Source organism: Prionailurus viverrinus, chromosome E2 (genome assembly GCF_022837055.1).
Source record: "Prionailurus viverrinus isolate Anna chromosome E2, UM_Priviv_1.0, whole genome shotgun sequence".
NCBI lineage: Eukaryota > Metazoa > Chordata > Mammalia > Carnivora > Felidae > Prionailurus > Prionailurus viverrinus.
In genome coordinates this window covers 14,870,171-14,897,563 of record NC_062575.1, presented here as the reverse complement: position 1 = coordinate 14,897,563, position 27,393 = coordinate 14,870,171, and the positions used below count along the sequence as shown (strand labels likewise).

Genomic DNA, 27,393 nt, shown 5'->3' with positions numbered 1-27,393 from the left:
CCAGCGATTATTATGGGGTAAGAGCATTGTGTTAACTTGTCAACTTTTTGGTTCTCCAGCTCTTGTGGAATTCTTGCTTTCGCCAGAGTAATAAATAATATGTTTTCATATCTGGTAGGACTGGTCTCTTCCTCCTCTTTGCGCCTTTAAGGGTTTGGTGCTCGATTGGAAACAGGTTTCAGGCTGTCTCTGGTACCACAGTTCACACTGATTCCTTCTTACTGCCCGGATTTCCTAGGGCATGAAGTGCCTGTAGCACATCCTGTGGTTTGAGGTTGTTTTCAGCTGTTTCCTATGTGTTAGTCCTGCCTCCTCCTTTGACTGGGTGTTCTGCCATCTAGGGACAGGATCTGAGCCAGCCCTAAGTACCCCACATTCAGAAGGATGGGTTGGGGGGACACTGCGCCACACCCCAAGCCACCTTCTGCTACCATCTGCCGCCCAGACTCCGAGCTGGAGGGAGAGTGTGCATTGAGCAAACAGCAGTGCACGGACAGTCAGCGGCTTGGCTTTGGTTTTCTCTCAGCCTCTACCCAACTTTGACTTTGTGGCTTCCCCTCCCTTTCATCCTGGGTGGCACAAATTCTGCCCCAAGAATTGGAGGTGGAGACTTGGCTGCAGGACAGGCAGCCCCCCACCCCCACCCCCAGCTGGAGGGGTTCTCAGGCGCTGTCAGAGCTGTGAAACCCGAGCTCCCGCTGTGCAGAGGGCAGGACACGGTTTGTTCCAGGAATCTCTCTAAACACATTTTGCAGGGCGTCCTGTTACTCAATCTTGAGTGGTTCCTCACTGCCCATTAGGGGAAATAGCCATCGGGGCCCTGCAGTGATAAGGCTGACCCTCAGCCTCCCAGCCAGACCAGACAGACTGTCCTGCAGAACCATCCAGGGCCTTCCTGCCTTCCTCCCTTTCTGTGTGCTCATCCTAATCTTCCTGGGCTCCTCCTGCACAGCGGCCTGGAACTAGCAGAGATGTTTCTCTCTCTCTCTCTGTCACTTCTTCCCACCTTTGCTGTTTCCTTCAGGCGATTTCTCTTTCTTTGGGAGCAGAGGTTGGTTTGAAAATTTTCTGGGTCCTCTGCAGCAAGTACAGAAGAACTAGTTTTAGCTTATTGACAGGGCCTGAGAGGAGAGGGCCTGAGAGGAGAGGCAGGTGCAGTGGGGGGTGGGGGCACATTGGAAGGAGTCAGTGTTGGAGACGCCCCAGGATGGGGGGTGGCCAGGGAGTGAGGAGCTGAGAGGAAAAGCAGGCACCAGGGAATGTGAGGGGAGGCCCTGCCTTCTCTCTTTCCCCAGGACCTTCTTACTGACTTCTTCATTGCTGAAATCTCGGCCTCTTCACTCTTAGCTCAGACAGGATGCCTGCCAAGAGCCCACGAGTTGGTATTTGATCTTCCCCTCTGTTTCACTCCAGCTCTCTGCTCATCACAGGTTGTGTTTGGGACACCCAACAAGTCATAACCTCTGAGGAGACTGACAGGTTTATTTTCTCAGATTCTGTCCCCACTGTACCCACCGCAGTGCCTCTCACATGAAATCCATTCCCTCAAGGTGTTTCTTGAGTCCGTGATTTCAGGGGTGCAGTGAGAGGAAAAACTGCTTTGTGTGTACTGGGCCCCTGATAGGACTTCATTGACAGGGTCCTGGGGATTCTGCATGGGGGCACTAGTAAAGAAAGGAGACCCCATCCCCAGAGGGGCAGTGTCTCCAAATCTACCAGCATGCAAAGTGAAGCAGCCCAGGGTCTTGGGAAGGGGTGCCTGCAGGTTTCTGGCCCTTCCTCCAGGGGGCAGCCTTGCATTGCCTCTAACACCTAACTGCTTTATAACAGATGCCAAGCACCTTGCCTATGAGACCTGGACTCCGGTTTCTGCTTTGACATTGACTGGCTTTGTGATCTGAAGAAACTGTCTTCACTTTCTGGGGCTGTTTCTCCTCTGTGAAGCAACAGGTTCAGTCCCCTTCCAGCTTATTCTGGGATACTAGCATCCCATAAATCCCCAGGGCTAGGGCCATTCTATTTCTTGTACTGCCCTTAGAAGACCAGGTCTTGGAAACAGTCGTGCACAGCTGCCAGAGTCAGGTGGCTCTGCTCATCTCCAGGTCGGCCATGATTGGTTGTCTTAACCTCTCTGTTCCCATAAAATGGTGATCATACCCAAATCTACTTTGCTGGGCTGCCGGAAGATTGAAGGAAGATATTGTTCTAGCATAGAGAGGCAGCTGTGGTGACTGTTACTCATCACTGATCGTTTGACCACTGTGAGCTGGAGGACCTTTTCTGGCATTGCTGAGCTCCCCTCCTCACTGCTGGCGTGAAGTGTCCAGCTGCTCTCAAGGGCTCCTGCGAGAGAGTGGCAGCAGTCCCCAGAGTCACCACATCCTGATCCCGTCAGTTATATTTCCCTGGTTCTCAAACCCGGCTGCACATCAGAATAACTGTGGAATGCTTGCTGTCCATCTACAGAAAGTACTTCTTTATAGCGTTAAATTCATTATAAATTTCGAAGTTACTTCTAGGGCTGGGAGGAGCTGAATTAAGAAGGTCATTCTATACAAGGAAACGGTGTAGGCAGTGATCTTTATAGTGGTCGACTGTTTCTTAAAACCCAAACCTCAGATTGTTGTCTGCATGTACCCTCTTGGGCAAAAGGAAGTTCTTACTCGGGGGAAGCACAGACTGTGTCTTCTCGGTGGGTCTAATGGAACTGTATGTGGAAGCATGGGGGTGGGGGGCACAGGAGGTCCTCTTGGGTGGGGCTGTGGGCTTCTTGGTGGAGTGGGCATCTTTGTTTTGTTGTGATCATGAAATCATGGAGATGACTGTAGTCTGTGACATCCAGCTCTTTAGAGGAGAAGGATTTCTTGCATGGCTTGGTGGGACCCCAGCTGTGTCTGGTAGGAGGCATACCATGCACTTGAGGCCCCAAATGACTCCTAGGAACTGGTTTTGGGGCCTCCAATCCAGGTTGAGCTCCTCTGGCAAGAATAAGACCCCACAGGCTGGCTTATTATTGGTGCTGGGAGCCAGATCTCACCTGTTTTGATGGTTGGGCCAGAGGAACTCTCTGACTACTGAGGGTGTCTTTTAGGAAGTTTCTGGTGCCTGTTTACTTCTTGGAGCTGTTTCTAGGGACAAATGGTTTGTTGATAGTGAAATTCATATGAAAAATAAACCTGCTAGAATGTCCAGGGAAACACTGAAACATTGAAAAGAAAGAAGGTCTTTTAATGTCTCGTTCACTGGACATTGAAACAAACCATAAAGCCTCTGTAATTAAAGCAGTGGGGCTGTGGCACATGAGTGGATAGACCAATAGAAGAGAATAGAACTGAAACAAACCTGAACGCAAATGGAAACGTCATGTATGACAAAGGTGGCCTCCCCAATCTCAGAGGCAATGATAGACTCTTCAATAAATGGTGCTGGGAAACTGGGGAGTCATTTCAAAAGATAAAACTAAATTCGTAGCACACATCCTATGGAAAAATACACTCAAGTGGATCATTAATTTAAATGTAAAAAAGGAAACCATAGTAAGTACTAGTGGGAAGAACAAAAAGCCTGGGTAAATTCCACTTGACCTCAGTGTAAGGAAAGGATTTTAAACCATGACTCTGAATCCAGAGGCAATTAAATGAATCATTGGTAAGTTGGACACAGCAGAACACACCATATACAAAGTCAAAAGACAACTAACAAATTGGGAGAAAATAATCACAACATGTAAAACTAAGGGCTTTGCTACAAAGACTTACAGCTAAAATCCCTAATACGTAGAGAACTCTTGAAAATTGAGTGACAGAGGATGAATGATCTGAAAGAAAAATGAGAAAAGACTCAAAGAGACAATTCACACACAATGCACAAATTAAAATGGTCCTCAAACATATGAAAACATATATAAGCACGCACGATCATAAGGAGAGATATGTAAATTAAAACCCCCGAGTGCCGGATGGTAACTTGGATTGGCGCCTGGAACACGTAAAAAGATATTAGTGAGCAGGTGGTAAATCTGAATGAAGTCTGTAGATTAGTTAAACATATCTATGTTAATTTCCTTGTCTCGATCATTGCGTTAGCAGTGACGTAAATGTTAACATTGAAGGGTATGTGGGAACTTTTTATTTTCAAACTATTTTCTAAGTCTAAAAATTAAGAGAAAAAGTGAAAAATTAAAAACAAATGAATAAAAGTGAAAGCCCTTGGGTCTTCCTCCAGAGATTCTGATTTGGTAAATCTTAGAAATGGGGCTAGGGGTTGTATTTTTAACAAACTCCCTGGGTGTTTCTAGTATTCCCCTGGATCAGGTGAACTTTAACATCTCTTTTATTCATTCTGCTCAAGAAATATTTGAGTGACCAGTCAGTGCTCAAACAGAATAAACAAATGAATCAATAAAGACAGGGTAGGTGTAATGTCTGCATGACAAGGGGCATGGTGACCTGGGTTGTGGGTATGGGCAATTTCATGTTTCTGTGTCAGGAAGTATATAGAACTTGCAGGCTAATTTAAGAAAAATTTTTTTAATGTATATTTTTGAGAGAGAGCGCTTGTGCTCACGTGCTGTGGAGCGGCAGAGAAAGAGGGAGACACAGAATCTGAAGCAGGCTCCAGGCTCTGAGCTGTCAGCACAGAGCCCGACGTGGGGCTTGAACTCATGAGCTGTGAGATCATGACCTGAGCCGAGGTTGGATGCTTAACTGACTGAACCACCCAGGTGCCCCGAGACTATTTTTTAATCAAATGCTCCCTCTGAATCAGACATTTTCTGATTTAAGTAAATCCCCAAATTTATTTACTTAAAATAGATTAATGGTTTTGTATGCCAGGGCAATCAGTTTCGTGGGGATGGAAAATAAGTAGAGCCAGTTCCTGTTCCCAAGGAGTTTATGATTCACTGGGTAAGACGCACAACTGGGAATTGATTCTGACAGAAGCCAGACTGTGGTCAAGACTCAAGGGGGTTGGGGGGTGCGGATGAGCGGATGACCGGTTGGTCAGTTGGAATGTTGGGGAAGGGAACAATCCGAGAGGCAGTTGGGAGACAGTTTCCAGGCTAAAGGACTGTTGGGGGAGTGAGAAGGCTGCTGGAGAGGGATGGGTCCAGGGGACAGCTTCGGTCTCAGAGGATGGGAGGAAAGGTGGCGCTGTGAGCCACAAGAGAGGAGCTGGGAGGGCTGACTGGTTTGAGATGGGTGAGTCCGACATTTGCTCTGCTAGGGTCTGTGAGTGGCCTCTGAGGACAGGTTGCTGCTCTCCAGGACCCCTACTGGACGAGAACTAGACTTCTGGATAGAAGGAACCTAGTGCTTTCTTGGAGGTGCCTGAGGCTGAGGCTGGAGGACAGGGTCAGGAGCTTGGAGCTGGTTGGGTTTTAGGGGAAGACAGATATCCATGTGCATATATTTCACTCGCCTTTGGAAATGTGGGTCTGTTGATCAAAGGAGAAGATGGAGGCTCAAAGCAGAGTGAGATGGGTTCCCACAGCAGCCAGAGGAGGGGCTATGGAGGAAGAAAGTGTGGCTCAAGGGTCCTGAAGGAGCCCAGGCAGAGTCCCAGGCAGTCTCACTGTGGGGCCATGTGAAATCGTGCTCAGGGGAGGGGCGTTTGATCCAGTAACCCCAGTCCATTCGGACCCCTGTTGTGTGCACGTGGGAGCTCTGTCCTGGAGTTTCCTTGACTTTAGTCTTTAAATCGGGAAGGAATAGAACCTGTTTTCAAAGCACCATTGTAGGATTAAATGCCTTGCATATGTAGAGTGCTTTCACATGTGTACAGTACTCACAAAGGCTACCATTTCATTAGGGAAAACAGGAGATTGAGGGAGCAAGTCAAGCGGCTGCAGAGGCTACCAAACCGGTGTAAAGTCCCCGAAGCCCTGGGAAGAGCAGGTTTTAAGAAGTAGAACGGCGTCGTCGTGATTTCAAGCAGCCGCTAGATGCCAGGTAGGACTGTGTATTATCACAGACAATTCTCCCTGTAACCTTATGAGGGAGATTTTATTATTGTTCCCATTCTGTGCTGTAACAAGCTTAAGGTCACAAAAGTAGGACTTCTATTTCCTGTTCTGATCTGGACCTTGAGTATTAAATGGCCCTTGCGTTAAAGAGTGGCATCCCATGGAGATGGTCATTTGCAGGATGCCTTCAAGGGCCAAGGCTCTGCTGAATGCTGGTGATCTCAAGCTTTCCCCACCCTTCCCAGCTGGAGGGCAGGTTGAAAAAAAATTGTTTTAGGTTTATTTATTTAGCTTGAGACATAAAGAGAGAGAGAGAGAGAGAGATAAAGAGAGAGAGAGAGAGAGAGATAAAGAGAGAGAGAGAGAGAGAGAGAGAGGCAGAGAGAGAAAGAGAGAGAATCCCAAGCAGGCTCCATGCTGTCTGTGCAGAGCCTGACTTGGGGCTCGATCCCACAAACCATGAGATTATGCTGTAAGTGGAAATCAAGAGCTGGACACTTAACCAACTGAGTCACCCAGTCGCTCCTGGAGTACAGGTTGATCAGAGCCGCTGCAGAGAGACTGGGCACTGTTTGTCCTAGAAATCTTTATAAGCACACTTTTTACTATGTCCCTTTCCTGCTTCCAACCCTACAGCTGCCTCCTGGGAAATTCTCCTCCTTGCAATGTCCCACAGACCTCTCCTGGGCCTTCCTGCTCCAAGTCTTTGCTTCTTAACTCCGTCTCTCCATGGGGATCCTATCCCTTCCTGCCCACTTCCTCTTGTCTTGCACGGGGTGCAGAGTGAACTTGCTCCTTCCACCTAACTTGTAGAGAAACTTCCCTCAGCATGACTCCTTTGCACCTTTCCTGCTTCCCTGGGACGATTTCCCTTTCTTAGGGGCAAAGGATGATTTAGACTTTACTGAATCCCCTGCGTAAGAAATTTGTCCCATGTATCGAATTCTCCAGGGTCCAGATTGCAGACAGGCTTTTGTGTAGGGTTCAGGAAACCACATGTTCATCAGCAGGGCCAAGGTAAAAGAGCTGGGAGGGTCATAGGAATCCTGGCAGACACAGACCTGGCCAGAGAGGCCGAAAGGTGGGGGGATTCTTGAGGTGGACAGTCTCCATGACCCATGGTGAGTTAGGAGGAAGAGCGGGAGGAAGGGGAAGCAGTTGGGACAAGGGACAAGTGAGGAGGAGCGTTGGCTGTGTCTGTTCCTGCCCCCAGAAATGCCTTTCCCCTCTCTCCATGTCTGTCTGCTTTTGTTTCCTCTTTAGACTCACCACATCCGCCATTAGAGCCCCTCTGACCCGTTTCCTTGGTACTTGGTCGGTTCTCCATCCCTTGGCTCTCAACCTCTGTCAGATCTTTGCTTCACTGTTTTCCTTGGTTATCTGCCTCATTGCAGAGACTCCACAGGGGTGGTGGTGGGGTTTCTGGAACAGTGGCTTGTCATTTCTGGTTCTTAAAGTACCAGACCCGTGGCTGGGCCGCAGAAAGCCCTCAATATGTGATGCTGACTGGACACATTCAGAGGTGCAGCAAGGGAGAAACAGAAAAGCATGGTGGGCATGACTCTGCTACCAGGGAGCCTGGGGCCTCCCCCGGGTTGTCTAGAATGAAATGAGAAACTCCCCAGGAGGGAGTGTACCCTGAACCCAGCCCTCAGCTTTCCTGGCCAGGGAGCACAAGAAATCAGGGAGGCAGACGTGAGGCTTGGGTCGCTTAGCAATTAGACAGCAGGGGGCGCTCTGGCCCCACCTAGGTCCCCACTTCTGGTGCCCTAGTCCTCTCCGTCTGGAGCAGAAATGCTGATCCCAGTGGCAGGATGCCCACAAGTTAACACTAGCGCACTTGGCCTGGCTCCTCTTAGCTGGGCTGAATGTGCTGGAAGGAGACCCTCGTCTACACAGCCTGTTCTCTAGGAATGAAAAGTAAGAAGGTTCTGTTGATGCCACCAGCTCACAAATACACTAAGGCCCTGGAGCCAAGGATGTGCTTTGACACACTGAGTATCTGTGTGGTCTTGACACATTCACTTCACCTCTCTGGGCCTATTTCCTCTCCACCAAATGGCTGGGTCCATAGCTTCCAGCCTGTTCCAGGATGCAGAGCATCCCCCAAATCATGCCGGGCTGTAGTGCTGCTGTGTGGGCCATCCATGCTTTGTGGCCTCAGACAGTGCCCTTAGGGGACCAGAATCCGGAAGAGCCACCGTCTCCTGCTGTGGGGATTGGTCCTGAACTGGGCATTTCCCATCCCCTTCCCAGAAGCCGCCTGTGCACGACTGGGGGGTGATGAGATAGCCAGTCAAGGGAAGGAGCTGGGGCCTCGTAAGAGATGAGCCAAACAGGGTGCAGATGTGGGCTGTATTGTACACACTCAGCAAATGGGTAATGTCCGTTAAATCGGGCTGACTGTTGTCTTCTGAAACAGAAGTTTTAGATTTGAGGATGTGTATTTGCAAACTGAGAAAAATGTGCCTGTGAAGACAGTTTGCTTGGATGCAGTTTCCTGCTTGTCACAGGCCTCCAGGGATGCGAAGGTGCTACGCTGGGTGGTTTTCAACAGGAAGCTGGGGGGAGACTGAAGAGTGGCCGCCCGGAAGTGAGGATGGAGGATGAGTCCTGGGGCACAGTCTTAGCTGGGGGAGGTCCCTGAACAGCAGCTCCCCGAGCAACCTCTTGCTGTGAAACAAAAGCAGAGGCATTTTCGGGGAACAAGGAGAGGTTTAATGAAGGAAAAATAAGGAAACTTTGAGGACTCGCCATCACTCATTATTTTCCAGATATTGGCTGGCTGTGGGCCTCTGAGGAGCACAGAGCCGGGCCTGGTAGAAGTCTGGGTGGGCAGCTTTGGTGGCCGCAGATGCACAGGTGATGTGTCTCAGAGCTGACTTGCTGACTCCACCGATCGGCTGCTGGTGTGGAAGGCCACGTTCACAGGTGAGCACGGTTGGAGATGAGAAGGATCTGACCCAGACCGTGGCTTCCTGTCCTGCCTGATCCCAGGGCAACACCCGCCCAGACCTTCAACTTGGGAGAGTCGGAGCAGGGTCCCTCTCCCCGCAAACTCGGTGGCCACGGGGAGGGCACTGCCTCTGCTCTATGCCAGGTGTCCACGTCCATGCCGTCCTCTGGAGCCGCTGTCCCGGCTGAGGCCAGTGTGATAGGGCAGCTGGCCAACCGTCTCCCAGCGAGTGGAGGGAGGCTGAGGAGTGTGAACCCCGCGGAAAGCCAGACTGGTGTCGGAGTGCCCGGTATGCGCTGGCAGCCTGAGCCTGGGCCATGCCTGCAGTTCTGCCACTTACTGGCTGTGTCACCTCTCTGTACCTCGGTGTCCTTCTCTGTCACATGGTGATCCTATCTGATTAGACGGCTGTTAGGTTTAAATGGAACGATACGTGCTAGAGGTTCTTTAGAGCAGGGTTTCTTTTACTTAGAAGGATTTTTTTTTTTTTTTTTTTAAATTTTTTTTTTCAAACGTTTATTTATTTTTGGGACAGAGAGAGACAGAGCATGAACGGGCGAGGGGCAGAGAGAGAGGGAGACACAGAATCGGAAACAGGCTCCAGGCTCTGAGCCATCAGCCCAGAGCCCGACGCGGGGCTCGAACTCGCGGGGCTCGAACTCGCGGGGCTCGAACTCGCGGACCACGAGATCGTGACCTGGCTGAAGTCGGACGCTTAACCGACTGCGCCACCCAGGCGCCCCTAGAAGGATTTTTAAAAATAGGAATACTCCCTAAGAAGAGTACCTGACCTCAATATCTTTGGGTGCCTGATACTGGGGCAGGGGGATGTTAAATGGCGTCAGGGACTGGTGAACCACCCCCTCCCAAGCTGCAAAACCTTGTGTCTGTGTCTGCGTGCATAAGTAGCTTTCCCCCTCAAGCACAGGGTCTACGTGCTAAGATGCCCAAAGGGTCATGACTCAAGATTGGACGCCTCGGAGGGTTCAAGTATCTTCATTCCTGACCAGAGTTTCTCAGGGTCAGCACTATTGACATTTGGGTCCGGATAACTCTTTGTCGTGGGGGCTGGGGGCTGTCCTGCGTGTTGTACAATGACCAGCAGCATCTGTAGCTCTTCCCCAGGAGAGGCTGGTTGTGACAACCAAAAATGTCTCCAGATGTTGATAAATGTCCTCAGGGAGGTGAGAGGGAGACAGACTGCCTCCGGGGGAGAATTTCTGCCTTGCAAAGCTTTCTATGCCATGAACCCGCAGTTAGTGGCAGTGAGTGGCTGGCTGTGCTGAAGTTCATATACCAAGGTTATTTTCTGAATCTCAGTGTATCTGCCTACTTCTATGCACTGTCTGGGGGGGTCCAGTGACATCCTGACAGAGGGTTTTTCAAAGTTGATGGACCACAGGCTTTCTAAACCCTGGCCCCGTTTGATATAAATGACTGGTTCCTTAACCTGGCTGGGCAGCTGGATCGATTGGAACTTGGTTTTTATTGTATTTCTTTTCACTTAAAGGGTTTTTAGAGCATTAAAATACAACATAAATCACTCAGTCATTTACTATTGAAACCTGGGCTATAATGAAAGTTAAATAGTTCATTCTGTGGAGAACAAGGTCTTGAGGTAATCTTTTGTGGTGAATACATTTTTTTCTTTTTTTAAACCACAAACCTCAAATTGGTAATTCCTCATTCAGGGGAAAGGCCAGAGAAGGGTTTTAAGGAGAAGGCCCAGCAGGAAACAGATATGGTAGAAGAATTGGAAGCATTTGACGTCCGCAATGTTTAGCAGGTGGTCTAAGAATACCCTACACTGGGTACCCTTGTGGCGGGAGGCATCCGGTCTATGATGAGGGTTTTGACTTCCCGACTTTTAAAATTTTTTTTTTCAACGTTTATTTATTTTTGGGACAGAGAGAGACAGAGCATGAACGGGGGAGGGGCAGAGAGAGAGGGAGACACAGAATCAGAAACAGGTTCCAGGCTCTGAGCCATCAGCCCAGAGCCCGACGCGGGGCTCGAACTCATGGACCGCGAGATCGTGACCTGGCTGAAGTCGACGCTTAACCGACTGCGCCACCCAGGTGCCCCTTGACTTCCCGACTTTTAAAGGATAAATCCTCCTCCATAGATGAGTAAGGTTCAGCTCTCCTTCTCTTGCTTAACTCCTCGTATGTCTGCTCTAACATCTCCCCCGGAATTCTTGTGTCACTGCCCAGGAGTGAAGAATGTTCCTCCAGACTTTGGCAGCTTTTTTTTTTTTTTTTTTTTTCTGAATGCTCATGGAGCTTGCTTTTGGGCAGTTCTTCCATTGTGGGTTTGCCAGCACAATGGTATCTTATCGTTGGTACTGTGATGCCTGGTAGTAGACAGCAGAAGCAAGGTTTGGAAATGCTGTGGTTGCAGCAAGCTTGGGTGATGGATTGACTCTGACAAAGGGGACCAGGGGCTGCTTTTTGCCTGAGTCTCTCCTCTCCCCGGTAGGGTTTGGGGATCTTGTCACTTAACCCAAGTTTAAGAATCCACACAGAATCTGGCTCTTGGAGGTGCATGTCTACAGCACTGAGTGTGGGCATTTGAGTCCCCTTGGCATTTGTGTGGACCTGGACCATCGTCTGCACAGATGGTCCTGTGAGCTCAACGATAAGGATTCCAGCTAGCACCTGGTGACACCACCATGGTGGTGCCATGACAAAGGTGACACACAGAGATGTCTAGGGTTGGGTAAGTGTTGTGAACCACAGCAATGATGCTAGATGCTTTAAAAACATTGAGCCAGCCCTCTGCAGGGCCAATGTGGCTCTTATCCTGGGATTTCTCAATCACGCACTAGGATGCTGCATTGTGTAGACCCAGTTGATGCTGCAGGTCCTCATAGCTGTGGGAGATTCCATTTCCCAGATGGGCATGGCAACCATGGGGCTGGGATATCAGGTCTGACGTTAGCTGCAGGTGGCCCCTCTGAGAAGGAGTCTCTTCAAGCCGGGCGAACTGCACCAAAGATTGTGGTGCAAATTGTCTTAACATTGTGGAGTCCTTCCATTTGCTGTGTGGACAGTAGAGCTGGTGCTGGAGGGTGTCCAGTATCCACACAGCGGGGCCACAATCTCGTCATTCTTATTTGGAAGAGCCAGGAGGCTTGGTGGGAGGGGGCGGTGCTGACTGGGTCAGCCCAGGATTGACCCTCTTCATGGCCCCTGAGCTGGTTCCTTTAGGACACTGACAGACACAGTGGTTTTCCTGTGCTTCCCTGCGGAAGTGAAGGGTTTGGGCGCAGCACAGATAGGGAGTCAGGAGCTGAGGCCCCAGATGAGCCCAGGACAAGGTGTAGGGGTGTGCTCAGCAGGCCTTGACCCTAGTCTAGGCTAAGCCGCCTCCGGGAGGGACAAGGAGGATCTTATGGTTTGGCTCATTGTTGGTGCTGGGAAGAAACAGGTTGAGCAGTGGTCTTTATAGTGGTCACACAGATTTTTAAAACCCTAAACCTCAGATTGTTGTCTGCATGTACCCTTTTGGGCAAAAGGAAGTTCTTACTTGGGGAAAGTGTGGATTGTGTTTTCTCAGTAGCTACTGTCTAAGAAGAACCAAAGGTAGAAGGACAGGAGGTCCTTCTGGGTGGGATGGTGGTCTCCCCAGTGGGCTGGGCATCTTAGTCTTAGAAATCATGGAAATTGTGGAAACGACAGGTGGCCTGTGACATCCAGCTCTTTAGAGGGGAAGGATTTTTTGTCTTCATTGGTGGGACCACAGTTGTGCCTGCTAGGAGGCATGCCATGAAATTGAGGGCCCACATGACCCCTAGGAATTGGTGTTGTGGCTTCCAAGTCCAGGCTGGGCTCCTTTGGGAAGAAGAGAAAGACCCCACGGGTCGGCTTATTATTGGTGCTGGGAGCCAGGTCTCACCTGTTTTGGGGGCTGGGCCAGAGGAACTCTCTGGTCATTGAGGGCGCCTTCCAGGAAGTTTCTGGTGACTGCTTACTTCTTGGAGCTGTTTTGAGGGACACTGTTTGTTGAAGTCTCTTTCTCTTTCTTGGTGTGTTTGTCCTAAAATGTACCTCAAATTGGCAGGTCCCCTCTTCTCTGTGGCAAGAGCTCTTTTAACATCCTGTGCTGTGAATGAGAGTTCATGGCTCTCCTGTTTACAATACAAACGTAAATTTTATTTATTTATTTATTTATTTATTTGTTTGTTTGTTTGTTTATTTATTTATCTTTTATTTTTTTTCAATATATGAAGTTTATTGTCAAATTGGTTTCCATACAACACCCAGTGCTCATCCCAAAAGGTGCCCTTCTCAATACGCATCACTCACCCTCCCCTCCCTCCCACCCCCCATCAACCCAAACGTAGATTTTAGAGGACCTTTCCTGTTTTAAAACTTTTTTCTCCAGGTCTTGGATTTTCTGCTGGTTCCATTTTCACCTCCTCAAGCAGCTTCTGCTCTTTGTCCTTCCTGATCAGCTGTCTGTGCATGAATGTGGCTTGTTGCCCATGGCCTTCGTTAGGGCCTGTATGGTGTTGCCTTCATGTTCCAGGAGAGCACTGACTGAATTCAGGGAGCATCTGCCTCCTTCATTGCTTAATGTTTTCTTCTAATTCTTTCCCACTGGACACATGATCTCACTTGGGATTGGAAGGCTGTATTTCTTTCAAACCACTCTCTTTCTTCCTGACTTTGTGTTGCGGAGCCCTGACTTGTTGCTGGTGGCCTTCTGAAGGCTTATGTGATGTTCTTCTCAATTTTTGTGGTAGCTTTCGGGCCATACATCTTTCCAGTTCTTCCTGCTATGGCATAGTGATGCCCCCCTCTCCTTTTAGAACAGAAAGGGTTGCCCCTCTCCAGCCATTGTGGGCAGTATTTTGTCCTGGGATGATTGTGATCTGACATTATCATCTGACTTTGTATTTTCTCATCCTGGGCTTCAGCTGCTTTCTGACTTGTGGCGCATTGGATTCTGGGGGTATTGCTGGGAGCCTTGGTAAATGGCACGAGGAATTGGGGGTGTGAATGCACAGACTCTGTCCAGTCTCCTTGGCAGAGGGGTGCTGGCAGGTGTTAACTCTCCAGAACTTTTGTAGCCTCCTCACCTTTTTGGGCAAATTTCTCTTGCCTGTGACTCTTCATCTCCTTACCCTTTAAGCCAGCTATGGTTTCAGCTGCTTAGTCTTCGATGAAATATCCTGTTTTCTGAAGAGTGTGACTGACTTCAGTGATTTTCCCGAAACCAGAGGCCAAGAAAAGTCACCCTGGAAAGGGAGTCGTGAGCCGCAGCCCCCTTCCCAGGAGTCACAGAGGCCACCTTTGGAGAGAGACAAAGACTCTCACCTCTAGGCTGTGACTCCAGGAGGCAGCTGGCACCCCATCAGCTTTTCCTTTCTGTGAGCTGACAGTAACCCCCCACCCCCAGGAGACACGTGGCCCTGTCCCCAGCTGCCACAGCCAGGGTAGGCTGCTTGGGCTTTTGTGATTTAGAGCCTAGTTTTGTCATTGGGAAGAACTCTTCAGAATTTTACTTTGGGTTTTAAAACTACCATTCAGAAACCTTGCTTTTTCTTTAACCTTTAAGTTCTGTTTGCAATTTCTGCTCTAACAAATTTTAGCTATCCCTTTTAAGGGGAATTGGTGAGATTCTGGGTCCTATTGGAGCCATTGGTGGTGAGAGCCAATCCCCTCCTCATGGCAAGACAAGCTGACGAGCCACTGCCCCACTGACCAGAACTGGGTGCTGTCGGCCTGTCCTGCCCTGCCCTGCCCTGCCCTGCCCTAGTGGTTGCCAGTTCGTTTCTCTCTCTTTGTCCCATGGGAGTGGGTGGGCTGGCTTCAGGGACTTGCAGCCTCTGCTTTGTTTAATGCTCTGCTGTCATTGTCTCGAAATTCTTCATAATTTTTGGAAGGAGGAGGCCGTGTGTTTTCATTTAGCGTTGGGAAGAGGCTGAGGTTGAGGAGAGCGAGTGCAGATGGAGGAAAGGAGCCATCTTAAAATCAGTGGGATGAATAGGATGAGATGAGGCATTTTGTATGGGACTCAAGGAGGCAAGAACAGCCAAGTGTTTATTTGCCATCTCATCAGACTGGGAGCCCCAGGAGGGCATGGATGGGTCTGCTTTGGTTCTTCACTCAATGACCCCAGTGTGGGTGCAGACTCACCACCCGTACCGAATGCTCCAAAGAATAGTTGTGGGAACAACGGCAGACTTCATAACCAAGCTGCATGACAGTGGGATGTGCTTCTTTGGCAAGGGGCGAGTTTCCTCCCGGTCAGCACGCCGGTTAGGCAGAAACCAGCTCCTCACTTGGTGTTGATCACTGATATTTCTGTTGTTGGTTTCACATGATGGAGCATGCCCTCTTTGGTACATACATGTCTGTGGCCCTGAACTTGGGGATCATTCTGTGCCTCCCGAAGAACTTTGTTCTCTCAGCCTTTGGCCCTCCAGTCAGGATTCTTTGTGTCTCTGCTGGGTTCCTTTTTCCTACCCCCACCACCTCCCCAAATGGGCACCATGGCACTCTAGCTTATGCATGTCAAAAATGCCCACTGAACAGGATGACATATGCTTCCTGCACCTTCCCTCCCGCCCCCAGCCCTCCCACCCTCATCCCTGCAACTGAACAAACCATTTGGTCAGTGTGGGTGGTCTGAACATAATAAAGATGGTTGCATTGCTCCTGAGTGATCTACCAACCTCCACTGGCCTTCCCTATCCTAGGCCACCCATGCTCCTTTGTTCCTTTACCATGCCTGGATTTGCTGGAGAAAATCCTCCAGGTGAGGCATCTCCAGGAAGGGAGATGGTGCCGGGAACCTGTGAGAGGGTCTGTCTCTCTGTGGTGTCCACTCTGTCCTGGGCAGCTGCAGCTGGGTGGGAGAGCCCACAGGTGTTTTCCTTTGGGTGGGGGGTGTGGGAGCACTCCTCAGTTCTTGGCAGATCATTATCTGTGGTCTGTGCAAGGTCCTTCTCTTGGTGTTTTAATTCCTTTGGATGAAATTTCCCATGGTCATTCCTCCCTCTCCCAGGATGCTGTCCTTCTGGAATGCTCAATGGGTGTCTTTGGTCTTTTCTTTTTTTGAATGCTCTAACAAAACATCATTGCTATCTTGTGTATAAGCTCTTTTAATTCACATAGATGGTATTGTTATACCATTTCTTATTCTTTTTTTTTGTTTTTCATTCAACCCTATGTTCTAAGATGCGATCTTTCCCTCTCCATGCTTAAAACCTATTGGGATTACCCAAAGAGTTTTTGTTTATGTGGGTTAAAACTATCAATTCTTGCCACATTAGACATTGAGACAGTAGTTTGTATTAAATATTTATCGATTCATTTGCAGTAGCAATGGTGAACACATTGCAAATTAACATAAATAATATTTTAACATTATTATGAAAATAGTTTTGATCCTGCAGACTCCTATCCTGTAGTAAAGTGTCAGTTTGTTCCAGAATGTGAAAAAGGGCACTATGGAGGATAAAGTTTGGAAAGTGAATTTCATTTATATTATTTTAAAAATACCTGCATCGGAAAAGAAACTATGAAATATATTGTATTTTAGCAAAGTTTGCTCAGGTTTGATGGGCTTGCCTCCTTGATTTACTGATAATTGCCTGCAATATGGAGGGTTATTCTAGATAGCAGAGATTCTGTGTCTTACCAGGATACTTTCTGGTGCCTTATGTTGAATTTGTCATGTCCTAGAATAGGTGATTTTAAAACACAAAGAACAAAACTCATCACTTATGAACATGCCATATGTATACTTTCCTGTTTATTTTGCTTATTTATTTTAAAATCCATATCTTGCACAGGCTTTTTTTTTTTTTTAAAGAAAACTAAGATATTATTCACCTTTGAAAAGAGTATTGGTTAGTGGTTTTTATTATTAAGCTGTGCAACCATCCCCACCATCTAATTCTGCCTAATTCCAGGTAGAATTCCTAATTCCTAATTGTTAAGGCCCTAAAGAATCCCCAATTCCTGATAGAAGCAGTCACTCCCCCTTACCTTTCACCCCTGCCCCCCCCCCCCCCCCACCTAGGCCACCATTAATCTACCTCTGGTCTCAATGGATTTGCCTGTCATGAACATATAATATACATGGAGTCACACAATATGTGGCCTTTTTTGTCTGGCCTCTTTTACTTAATGTTTTCAAGGTTCATCCATATTGTAGCACATATCAGTACTTCATTGCATTTTGTGGGCAATTAATATCCCATTGTATGGATATAACCGTATTTTGTTTATCCATCAGTTGATGGTCATTAGACTTGCTTCCACTCTTTGACTATTATGAATAACGCTGCTGTGAACACTGTGTGCAAGTTTTTGTGTGGACACATGTCTTCTAATTCTCTTGGATCTGTTTACTTTTAAATGTTACCACTTAATTACATGTGTAACCAAAGGTTTTTTTCTTGGGCACCTGTGATATAGGTTAATCAAGTGTCCAAATCTCTTCTGACAACTCTTTAGATTTTGCCTCACCAAATAATTTAATAAATATACGGGGGTGGCGGGAATGAAAGGGTACTTTCAGGATATCTTTCCAACCTACAGTGATGTTTGAGATGCCCCAGAGGAATCCCGGAGAATCACAAAAGATTTGTTTTTGCTCCTTATTAAAAGAGAGCTGCTGGAAATAATGAGGTTTGTGTGATGTGTTACTGTTGTAAGATTCGCACAAGAGGGGTTGTCAGATCAGAAGACCCGTTCCGCCTTCCTGAAGTGAAGCTTACATGGATGCGATGTTAATGTAAGTATTTTAGAAAATGTGCGTGTTTGTGTTTTGTGGGAAGTCCCTGGAGATTTGTCAGTGCCCTCACTGCCCATATGTTTTTTTCCCTCAGGGGAAGCACCCATCTAAAGTCTCAGGAACGATTTCTGTGCTGTACCCAGATAGAGATGTCTACTCTCCTCCATTCTGATGATATTGGTGAGAGTAAGAAAGTAGGCACAGCTGAGCCGTCTTTGCCACCTCACAGATGTTGTCGTTTGATGCTTCCCTGAAGGTTCTGCTCTAAGGGGCAGGCTGCAGTTTGTGTTTTCAGTGACAAAGGGCAGTCTACAGCCTCATGATAAATGACTGTACCAGGTACTCCAAACCTTCTAGCCTTTAAAGAATAGACCCTTGGGTGCAGGCTTCTGAGCTGATGTCACTTGAGCAACTCTCAAGACTGTCCCAGTGGACTAAGTCAGGAATTCCAGGACTCTTTCCATTCCAGAAGCTCTAAGACAGCTTCGTGAAAGCAGACTGCTAATCCAAGGTCCAGGGGAGCAAGAGTGAATTACATAGGACTGCACGGAATGATGAGGGAATTTTATTGTGGTTATTTATTTTTTTTTCCTTTTCTTTTTTCTTCCTTCCTTTCTTCCTTCCTTCCTTCCTTCCTTCCTTCCTTAATATGAAATTTATTGTCTAATGGTTTTCATACAACACCCAGTGCTCATCCCAACAGGTGCCCTCCTCAATACCTGTCACCCACCCTCCCCTCCCTCCCACCTCCCATCAACCCTCAGTTTGTTCTCACTTTTTAAGAGTCTCTTATGTTTTGGCTCCCTCCCTCTCTAATCTCTCTTTTTTTTTCCTTCCCCTCCCTCATGGTCTTCCGTTAAGTTTCTCAGGATCCACATAAGAGTGAAACCATACGGTATCTGTCTTTTTCTGTATGACTTATTTCACTTAGCATCACACTCTCCAGTTCCATCCACATTGCTACAAAGGGCCAGATTTCATTCTTTCTTTTTTTTTTTTTTTTTTTTAATTTTTTTTTCAACGTTTTATTTTATTTTTGGGACAGAGAGAGACAGAGCGTGAACGGGGGAGGGGCAGAGAGAGAGGGAGACACAGAATCGGAAACAGGCTCCAGGCTCTGAGCCATCAGCCCAGAGCCTGACGCGGGGCTCGAACTCACGGACCGCGAGATCGTGACCTGGCTGAAGTCGGACGCTTAACCGACTGCGCCACCCAGGCGCCCCAGATTTCATTCTTTCTCATTGCCACGTAGTATTCCATTGTGTATATAAATCTTATTGTGGTTATTTAAATGATTGGTACTATTTTATTGCTCTATTTTCTTGTTCTCTGAGGAAGCCTTTTCTCTTCCTCGGCTCCCTGTAACCCCCACAATTTAGTAGACTCTGCTTTTGTAAACAGAAATAAGGCATTTAAAAATGGTACTCGGTTTTCACTGGTGTGTAATGGTTTTCATTTGCATTTCCCTGAGGGCCGGCGATGTCCCTCTTTTACTTATTTTTTTATGGCTATTATAAACATTTATTGGAAGTTTGATCTCCTGGCATGAGCTTCCATCCAGGTGCCTTTTAACTGGATTGCTGCTCTCATAAATGCCCTCTAAATCTTCAGGTTGGATATCAGTCTTCTGTGTGTGTGTATATTGGCCACTCATGTGCACTCCTTAGCGTCTTCCCTGCCTCTGCCAGGGGATCCATGTGTCTGTTGGGTCAGCTCCTCCGCCAGGGCAGACAGATCTGTTCCCTTGAGGGGTCGGCCACATTTGGAGGATTCACATCTCTGAAGGAGGAGGCAGTGCACCAGGTGCACCTTCCCAAATTCAGAACCAATTGAGTCCCTGTGAATCCTGGGGCAGCCACAGAACTCCCAGCTGGAGGCAGAGCAAGCTTCTGGCCCTTCAGCCCTAGCCCCCACAGTAGATAGGATCCCATAGCTGCCATGAAGAGATATTATGGCACCAGGCACTGTGCCTGGTGTGTGTGTGCAACTAGGATTATCCAGGAAGATCCATTCTTGCCCACAGTTCATCATGTGATGGGAACACAGATACTAATGAGGAGGTGGACTGTGTCTTTGCCCGTGTAATCACTGCTGCAACCAGTTACCATGGACTTGGTGCCTTAAAACTACACATGCTATCTTATGGCTCTGGAGGTCAAAAGTCTGAAATGGGCTAAAATCAAAGTATCATGGACTTCTGCAGCCTCCAAGGGAGAATCTGTTTTCCTGCTTTTCCTGGTTTCTGGATGCCTCCTGCTTCTACCTTGAAAGCCAGCAATGGCTGGCTGAGTCTTTCTCATATTGCATTACTCTGACTTCTGCCTCCCTCTTTCGCATCTAAGGACCCTTGTGATTACTTCGGGCCTGCTGGGGTAATGTCCCTAAAGTGAGCTGATTAGCAACACTAATTCCTTCTACCACCTCAATTCCCCGTGCCAAGTAAGATAATGTATTGACTACATCCGGACATCTTTGGGGGAGCCATAATTCTGGGGAGTTGAGGGGTCCTAGGTGGGGAAGCTGGAAGGAATGGTGCCCCTAGGTGTGTGGGTTGAGCAGGCCTGGGCAGGACCCATGCAGGATGAGCTTGCCCGCCCTCAGGGGCTCCCGCTCTGGCCGGGGGAACAGCCGGAACACATACCAGGTCAGGTGCTCCTGGTGCCCTGGGGAAAAGATACTGCCAGGGAGGAGCTATGGAGTGCTGGGGTGCCGTGGCGTACAGGTTAATCAGAGTAGGCCTCTCTGAGGAGGTGACATTTGATGGAGACTAGAAGGAGAAGAGGAAGGGAGGAGTCACAGAGCAGCCTGGGGAAGTGAGGCATCAGGGCCCCTCTGGAGCTGGTCCTGTCTGGCCCTTGAGCTTTATTTCTCACTTCTCTCTCTGTGCTTCAGCTCTCCGTGCTTCCCCCAGATGAGCCTGGCTACCTTGGGCTTTGGTACCATCCTTTATGCTTTTTTGTTTTTGTTTTTTTTCCCTGGTAGGAATTCTCACCTGGGAATTCCCACCCTCCCTGCACCCCCCACCGCCAGTCTAAGCTAAGGGCCTCTTTGGTTGCCTTCCCCGGATCCACTGCCTACCACGCTGAGTTGGCAGCTTCCTCACCTCACAGGCCCAGGCATCTTTAAGCTCTCACCAGGGCAGCCAGGGACTGTCCTCCTCACTACTGTGTCTCCAGCATCCAGCATCCATCTCACGATAGTTATTGAACACCCAGCACTGTGAACGTGCTGTCTGTTTTCTGTTGGTATCTCACCGCCTGTCACAGATCCTAATTCCTCTGCACCCTTCCCCCAACCTGTTCCTCTTCCACCTGGGTTCCTGGCATCTGTCAGCAATGCATCCAGTTACTCAAGCCAGCGGCCTCAGGGTCATTCTTGATTGTTTCTCTCTCATAGTACTTACCCAGCCCTCAGCAAGCCCCTTTGTTTTAGTCTCAGAGGCAGGTTGGGATCTGATACTTAATTCCACACCCACGCCCACTTCCGTCCAAGTCATCAGCATTTCTCAGCCGCACTACTGAATCCTCCTAAATGGTGCCTCTGCTTTTCCTCTTGCCTCCTATAGTTTAGTGTTCATAGAGGAGCCAGACTGACCTTTAAAATAAATTATGGAACTTCTCTGATGTAGCCCCCGATGGCTTCCCTTCCCATGATGAGATCAAGTCCTTTTTATCATGGTTTCCTGACACAGCACCTGACCTGGTCTCGCCTATTTCCCCACCTCATCTGTTCACCCCTGACCTTCATTCTGCTCTGGCCTCAGGGAACTTCTTTCTAAGTGTGCGAGGAACTCTTCTACCTCAGGGCCTTTGCATTTGCCGTTTCCTCAGTCTGGACTCTCTTAAGATGGCAGCAAGTTTCACTTCCTTACTTCAGTCTCTGCTTGAATACCACCTTTTCAGAGAACTTAAAATGGCACTTCTGCCTTTTCTGTCCCTTTCCCTTGTTGAAGTTTTTCTTGAGAGTACTTATCCCTACTTTACATTTTGATACCTTTATGTTTATTGTGTTTCACCTGAGAGGATAAGCTCCCATGGAAGTACTTAGTAAATACTTGTTATTGAAAGAAGAAAATGGAGCAAATAAATGCAAGGTGCCCATGTGAGTGGCACCCAAGCTAAACACTGGGAAGCCAGGGAGGGATTCCCAGGTGAAGAGACAGTTACTCCGTTACTGCTGCCAATCAGGTTTGTGGGCCATACAGTCAAGGTGGCTGTGGGATCACATGTTCCCTGAGCTGTCAGAGAGCCACAGCCTCTCAGTGCCACCAGACCTATCTCCCACATCTTTGTCTTCTTGTTGTCTCCCCATGCAAGTGTGGTGGAAAGTAGCTGTCAGGAAAATGTTATTAGCACTTTCCTGGAGAGGAGAACTGCAGTGTCCAAACCCTAAAAGCTTCTTCCCAGTGACCTGGCATCTTGTGGGTTTGACCAGCCTGCTCTGGGAACCACCTGGTGTTGGCCCTTCCAGCTCACTGAGTTCAGGCTGTGAGTCCTGCCCTCTGCCTCCGGACTTGCTGGGTGGACTTGGTGCCCCTGGGCATTTTCCTTCTCTTAGTAGACATTTCTGCTGACCTGTATTAGGAGCCAGGGAGTTGATGGAGTCAGCTGGAGAAACACGGGTCAAGGGAAATGCGGGCCTGGGGTGCGCCTGGGAGAACGGGAATGCAGGCGCTCCCTCCAAAATGTGGTTACGTGGGTTTGTTCCAAAGGGAACTGTGTGTGATGACAGAATGCACCCCGGAGACAAATGCCTTCAAGGTTGAAGTCTATGTATGTATCAGCCTCTTGCAGGCCTGGGAAGCCCCTATCTGGAATGGGAAATTCCACTCAGCCAGCGAGGGGCTGGGCTAGGTTCTTCCTCCCAGGGAGGAGTCCTGTTGGGAGCACGCTGGCTCCTGATGCATCTGCCAGTCAGGCAGCCATGGGTCTGGAGCTGATGGGAGAGAAAGAAGCTGTGGAGGGAAATCGCGATGCCACCCCACACTCCCTGTTGGGGATCACTCAGTGCAGACTCCCAATACAGAAGAGTCAGGACCTCATTCACAATGGCACCCACCATGGCACCCACTGTCATGGCCTCGGCCTCCTTCTCCTCCTTCCCTCTGTCCTTGATCAACGGGTATCTGTGTTCAGAATCAACTAACCAGCCTGGTTAGGTCTCCTGGAGAGCGTGAGCTTCCCCTTCGGCTGAGCAGAAAGCGGGCCTGGGAGAGGGGACTCCAGCAAACCCCATCTAAGAGCTGCAAGCTCGGGTCCCAAACCATGACAGCTGCTCCTCCCCCTCTTGCCTGGGATGCTCGGAGGGAAAGCACAGGCAAGTGGAGCAGCTGTGAGACTGCATCCTACAGAGATGCACCTGGTGGGCAGGAAGTGCCCTTGTCTGATGCCTAGGGAGGGCAGGGAAATGGGAATCCACAAGTGTAGCAGGGCCTCATGGGAGCTGCTAGCTGGCCCACCTGCCCTGCACTCTCTTTGTTTCTGTTTTGTATTCTATTCCTTCTTTCCTGTGTTTTTCTCTGCACGTGTTCTCCACTGCTCTCTGGCCGACTCCCTGTCCTAGTCGCTGGGTTCTACTCTCTCCAGCATTAGTTCGGGCTTGGTTTGGGATTGCCACCTCTTGCCTCCAAAGCTGTATCATCACCTAGCTTCAGTGCCACACACTCTGATGGCCCTGGATGTCCACCTTGGGTCCCAGGAGACACTAACTGGCCCAGTCAGCTGAGGGTAGGTAGACGGAGGTCAGGTGACCTCCTGGGCTGTATCATGCAGGTGGGGAACAGGATGGGCTCCCTCAGGGGAGGGTGTGGCTGTGAAAGAAATGAGGCTTCTTTATGATCCCCGTATAGCCCTCCCTGCCCCCACCTTGGTGGTATACTGCCTCAGTCAAGTTGGTGACCAAGTGCCTAGCCACGTTGGTATACAACGGGGGAGTTATATCACCCTGAACAAGTTAATGTCTCAGCTCCAGGTTCTACTTCTGAAAATGGGATCCATCCCATAGGATTGCTGCGGCATTAAATGAAGTAATGTCCAAATGCATCCTGTAGACAGTGAATGACAGCATTTCAAAAAATTAGTTCTCTATTTTAGGATCTTAGCTCTGTAGATCCATGTGAGGCATCAGATGAGTTGTGGGGTAAATTACACTTTGAGGAGGAGTGGTTCAATGTGGGGGGTCCAGAACTCCTGGTTGGAGGTACCCCTGCTGGGGGTGGGGGGCTACCTGGTCCCACTGTTGCCACACCCAGTTGGTGCCCCTACTGGAAGGAATGTGGATCCAATCCGTGGGATCCATCTCCAGGCTCTGCCCTGCACTGGCTCCCTCTTGGTCAGTAAGCGCTGCTAACTGTAGACAGAAGTCAACCACTTGACCAGAACTGGGTGAGCTTCCACACAGAACGCTTCCCTTTATTGTCTGTAAACTCTTCTTTGGTAAACAAGGAGACAAGGAACCCACAGAGAAAAGGAGCACGCTGAGTCAAGAGGACAAAGGGCCGGCACCCTCCACGAACAGGGACTTCGAGAAGACAGCTATGCCTTTAGCAAGGTGGTGGATGGAACTTGGGAGTTTGGGTGGGTGGTGGCATGGGAAGGAGGGGAGCAGAGCGGGAGGGAAGGGTCCACTCCGTGGGACACAGAAGCCTAAATCGTACAGCGGAGGAGCTCATGCATCGCAGCGGAGAGGGGCAGGGAAGCTCCGCCCATGCCCCGCCCACCTCCCATGCGGTTGGTGCCCTATTGCAGGCAGAGCAGTTTGCCGGGTCAGGTCAGGGGGAGGGGGGAGGGGGCTCCGGAAGGCCCGTCAGCAACCCTCCCTCCGTCTCTCCTTTTCTGCTCTGCGGGCTGGTGTGTGCAGGTTGCAGGGGCGGAGGAGGGTCGCTCACGATCTCTGGGTCCGGGTAGAAGTGGCAGGGCAGCCGGGGCAGGGTTTGGGGACGGTGGAGAAGCAGCCCCTGGCCCCCCTTTACATGGGGGGCTCGCTGCAGAGGACAATCTCCAGGTCTTTGCGGTAGAGCTTCCCCGCCTCAGCCAAGGACATGACGCTCTTTCTGTAGTTGGTGAGCTGTTGGATATTCATTTCCTAGGAGACAGAAGGAATGAGTAAGAGCCCCTCACTGGACGGCCCCACCAGAACGTCTCACCTACTCACTCGCAAACACTTGGGCCACAGCCTTTCTCTTCAGCAAAGCATGGGCTTTGGAGTCAGAAAGCTCTGGTTCAACTCTCACTTGCTGCATTGCTTTGGGGAGAGTACTGAACCTTTCTGAGTCTCAGCTCAGCTGCCTCATCTGTAAGATGGGTACACGAACCACAGTGTCTGCCTCATTGAGGTGTTAGGATGGTTAGCGGAGGGAATGGGCGTGAACACATAGCACAGCACCTGACATAGAGCATGCACCCCCAAATCGGTAGCTATTGTGATGGCAGCCATTATCTCTGCATAATTTGAATCCGGTCCTTTACTTAACTAGACCTCCAGTCCCTCCGTCTGGGTCCTTGCATGTGAGGAAGAGAATGCTGGGAAAGTGCCCTGGTCTTGTCTGCAGGCCCCATGGACCATCCTTTCCTAAACCTCACCCATTTAAACAAGGAATTCTAACTCCTGCCTCCTCCAGCAGCAAAGCTCACCTCCTATTTCTTGTTCACTGGCTTCTGTGACCTTCAGGGCCCACTAAGACAGGTGACCCACGGACATATGTCCATTGTCTCAGGTAAAGTAGAGGCCAACATTAAACAGAACATTAATACCTGATATGCCTTGTGTTGAATACCTACTTTACAGTAATTGATTTGAACACAAATAACCATTAGGTCTGAAATATAGCAAGGTCATCCATGGCTTATACTATCTTTTTCTTTTCCTCTCTCCCTGGCTTAGACACACCCTCCCTCCTACTCCTCCCCCCCCCCCTTTTTTTAATCTTGAAAATGTTGGCAGATTTTCTTTCTTTTCTTTTTTTTTTTTTTTAAATACCTCCCCTTTCAGGCTGATGGTCTTTGTCCCTATTCAACTAATAAGAAACCTGAGTATAAAGACTAAGGTATTTGCTAAAGGGCTGGACCAACTCCACAGCCATAAATATCCTCAGTCTCCTGGGTTCCAAGGTCTATCTAATATTTACCTGGCTCACCTGTGCTCAGTCACCTCCTTTTTTGGTGCTCAAAGGTCAGTCTTTTGTCATTTGGTTTTCAGGACATCCCCTTATGTGACCGGTTCTTGGTTTTGTGCCACTACCCACCCCAAGGGCCCTTTGCGAGTGTCTCTAGCTTTGGGAAGCATCTTCCCTCAAGTTGTGAAGTCCGTGAAAATATTACCTAGTTCATAATACTACCTACCATTCAAATTAGGAGCCAAGGAAGGAACCCCATATATCAACCTGGAGCTCGAGACCCCTCCTCCCCTCCCCCTGCCCCACTGCCGATTCAATGTGGCATCAAGAATCTTAGCAGCGTGAAGGGACGGGGCTGCACGGTTTCCAGGTCTAGAAGTTCTGCTTGGAGCCGAGGACGGCTTTAGCGAGCTGCAGTTGTCTCAGGAGTGGTGAGAAATACTGAGGTTGGGCCTCACCAGTCTGTTCCTCAGAAACATCAAACACGCATCTGCTCAGAAACCGTATCTCAGTCCTGCACCATCAAAAGGGAATGTGAGTCTGCCAGGTGGGTTCACAAGAACGGCGTCTCCCTTCCCAGCTCGGGTGCTGCTGTTTACGGTCCTGGGGCTCTATGGACTCATCCTGTCCAGCCCCGGGGGCCACGTCTTGAGCTTTGTACAGGTAGCAGGCTCCCAGGTAAACAACTGTATTGATATCTTTGTTCTCTAACCTTCAGGGGTGCTTCCTAAACCCAACCCCTGACTCTGTTTTTGTTTCCCTACCTCAAGTGAACCTGTGCAGCCATCTCAGCTGTATTTTGTGGTAATTAAGAAAGAGCCTACTTAGGTCACTTTCAAGATTTAATGCTTGGCCTCAGGGCTGATCACCCTCAGGTGTCCAGCAGGGCCATATGGAGAATAATTATGCCTCATTAATACAATTACAGTTAAAGATATTTCCCATTAGGATGCCCAACATTCCTTGGACACATAAGGGTGCATAAATAATTTTCTTCTAGAATTTGATGCCAGGAAAAAGTCTGCTGAGTTAAAACACCTGGTGAATATGTCCTTCTTCCTAAGTAGTATTTGTTTATAATTTATTGTCTGCCTCTTTCAAAAAGCACCTGAAGATAACAAAAACAAAATAAATATAGGGTGAAAGGAATGAAGAATGATATTCAGGACAAAGATGAAGAAGTCAGAAAGCAATTGGAAGGGGAGACAGAGGCTGCGATGAATTTTTTCCCCCCTAAAATCGAGCAGTAAATTTAGTTCTTGCCTGGCAGCAGAGGCAGTTAGACACCACAAGAAATTATAGAGTGTTCATCTAATTAAAGAAAACCGCAAAACTATTTGCTCAGAGAAAGGCATTTTCCTGGAGGTGAAGGAAAATGGCTACAAAAAGAGCTGCTGGATCCTGGTCCACCTGCCGCCCCGCCCCCTCCCTGCTCCCCAGGCACCTGGATGAGCCCGTGGAGGGCCACGTGGGGTCTGTCCCTGGAAGCAAAGCAATAGTTCTCCACCTTTTCTCTGAGCAACAAATGCTTCTGTGGCTCCTATGAGCCTCTTGCTCAGCCCCAGACTCTGCAGTTAATTGATTTGGAAAATCTTCACCTCCCACTGG

General features: G+C 49.0%; 1 protein-coding gene and 1 long non-coding RNA gene across 4 annotated transcripts in view; one reads left to right on the top strand and one right to left on the bottom strand.

Annotated features, from left to right (window-relative positions):
- The first annotated feature begins 5,081 nt into the window (after positions 1 to 5,081).
- LOC125153435 (uncharacterized) overlaps positions 5,082 to 27,393 on the top strand; it is a 37,944-nt gene continuing 15,632 nt past the window's right edge. For 2 of the 3 annotated variants that reach the window (XR_007147485.1, XR_007147487.1), the window contains exons 1-4: positions 5,082 to 5,201; positions 5,812 to 5,951; positions 8,740 to 8,896; positions 24,116 to 24,221. This is a non-coding gene — a long non-coding RNA (uncharacterized LOC125153435). The remainder of the gene's footprint in view (positions 5,202 to 5,811; positions 5,952 to 8,739; positions 8,897 to 24,115; positions 24,222 to 27,393) is intronic. The other variant, XR_007147486.1, reaches the window with a different exon arrangement.
- CALB2 (calbindin 2) overlaps positions 24,221 to 27,393 on the bottom strand; it is a 28,792-nt gene continuing 25,619 nt past the window's right edge. The window contains exon 11 of the mRNA XM_047836588.1: positions 24,221 to 24,755. Within this exon, the coding sequence (XP_047692544.1) occupies positions 24,639 to 24,755 (117 nt within the window). The 3' untranslated portion in view covers positions 24,221 to 24,638. The remainder of the gene's footprint in view (positions 24,756 to 27,393) is intronic.